The sequence below is a fragment of the Phaethon lepturus genome, unplaced genomic scaffold (genome assembly GCF_000687285.1).
Source record: "Phaethon lepturus isolate BGI_N335 unplaced genomic scaffold, ASM68728v1 scaffold42038, whole genome shotgun sequence".
Classification (NCBI taxonomy): domain Eukaryota; kingdom Metazoa; phylum Chordata; class Aves; order Phaethontiformes; family Phaethontidae; genus Phaethon; species Phaethon lepturus.
The window spans coordinates 1,132-2,647 of NW_010556214.1; the positions used below are offsets into that span (position 1 = coordinate 1,132).

Consider the following 1,516-nt stretch of genomic DNA (forward strand, 5'->3'; position numbering starts at 1 on the left):
ACCAGCCCTTGGCGTTGCTCTCGCCCGCGTTGCGCAGCCACAGCTGGCTCCAGGAGTGGGCGAAGTCAATGAGGAGGATAAGCTGGATGAGGATGAAGAGGAAGGAGCCGACCACACCAAAGTAAAACCAGACTTGAGGGGAAGAATAAAAACAGTTAAAAGCAAGGATAATGGGAATTTGGCAATGGCAGGAGCACATGGCAGCAGAGATGCCGACTCCAGCCCCGCGTTCAATCCTGTGCTGAAGGTTAACCCAGAGGTGCAGGGGACAGCAGGGGCAGCTCCTCACCTGAGGTGAAGGCACCGTCAGGGATGTAGAAGGCCCCCACCGTGATCCCCACCAGTATGAGGAACTTGAAGAACCAGAAGCTGTGGGAGGAGAGAGGAGGCATGGTCTGCAAGTGGGAACCCAGCAGGAAAGGGGGGATCTGCCCCCACACCAGCATCCCCCCGCCCAGGGACGAACACTCACCCGTTCTGCACGGCGGCTCGCGGGTCCTTGCTGCTGCGCACACACACCATGATCATGGCGAAGAAGAAGAAGAAGGCGGCCATGGCAAAGCCCATGCGGTACACGGCTTTGTGGCCCAGGAAGCTGCCGCAGTCGATGTGGGTCTGGACCCCCAGGACCGACCCGCTGCCTTCGCAGAAGCCGGGGAGCTGCAAAGGCGACGGGAGGGTGAGCACCACCCCAGCACCCCGCACCCAGCATGAGCCCTGGTGCCACCACAGATGGGCCAGCCCATAACTGCTCCAACGCCACTCACAAAGCAAGCGGTTGGCCTGCCTGGGGACAGTGGTGGGGTGACACAGCTAAAGCCACCCTGCAGGTCAGTGGAAAGCTGGGATGAAACCAGCATTTCCCAAAAAGCCTAGCCCAGTCTTCACTATAGCTCAGCTGGCAGACCTCAGCTCCCTGCATCCGAAGTCCCAACTCCATGGCTTGCAAGTCACTTGGCCAGTTGAACCCTAAAAATGGGACATAGGGAAACTTTCCTGGGAGACATCTGGGAAAACTAGATAATGTATGAAATTATCCCACTGTATTTTCCCCTCCATGAAACCTGGGGCTAATAACACCCTCTCCGAATGAGATGCTCAGAAAAAAAGGAACAGAAGCAACATCATGCCCCAAAAATTCACTTTTTGATTCAGCATAACATACGCAGCACAAGCTAAACCTCTTCCCCACGGCGATCAAGCTCAGTGACCTCCAGGAGTTATTTACCTTGTGCAGCTCCTTCTCCACGCCAGGGATTATCATAATGATTGACACGAGGGTGCCGAGGAAGAGGAAGAAGGTGAAGAGGAGGCGGGAGACAGTGGAGTTCTTGGCTGAGGGGCAGCAGCCGCAGAGCAGGCATGGTGCGGAGCCGCAGAGACATGACACCTGCAACGAGAGCACCCCTGTGTTGGAGGGGCCGAAACTGGCCCCAGAACACGTGCCCAGGTCGAACTGTAAGGACAACCGTAAGGTTGCACCAGAGGGACCTGGACAAGCGCGGGGAATGGGCCC

The 1,516-nt window shown here is 57.0% G+C and overlaps 1 protein-coding gene across 1 annotated transcript in view; it reads right to left on the bottom strand.

Annotated features, from left to right (window-relative positions):
- Positions 1-1,399, bottom strand: part of LOC104624925 (serine incorporator 2-like) — a gene marked incomplete at its 3' end in the record, with an annotated part of 2,068 nt that extends 669 nt beyond the window's left edge. Inside the window, exons 1-4 of the mRNA XM_010292413.1 lie at positions 1,229-1,399; positions 473-660; positions 290-369; positions 1-132 (exon numbers count right to left, since the gene is read on the bottom strand). The exon at positions 1-132 is cut by the window's left edge and continues 1 nt beyond it. Of these exons, the coding sequence (XP_010290715.1) occupies positions 1-132; positions 290-369; positions 473-660; positions 1,229-1,264 (436 nt within the window). The remainder of the gene's footprint in view (positions 133-289; positions 370-472; positions 661-1,228) is intronic.
- Between the last annotated feature and the right edge of the window lie 117 nt (positions 1,400-1,516).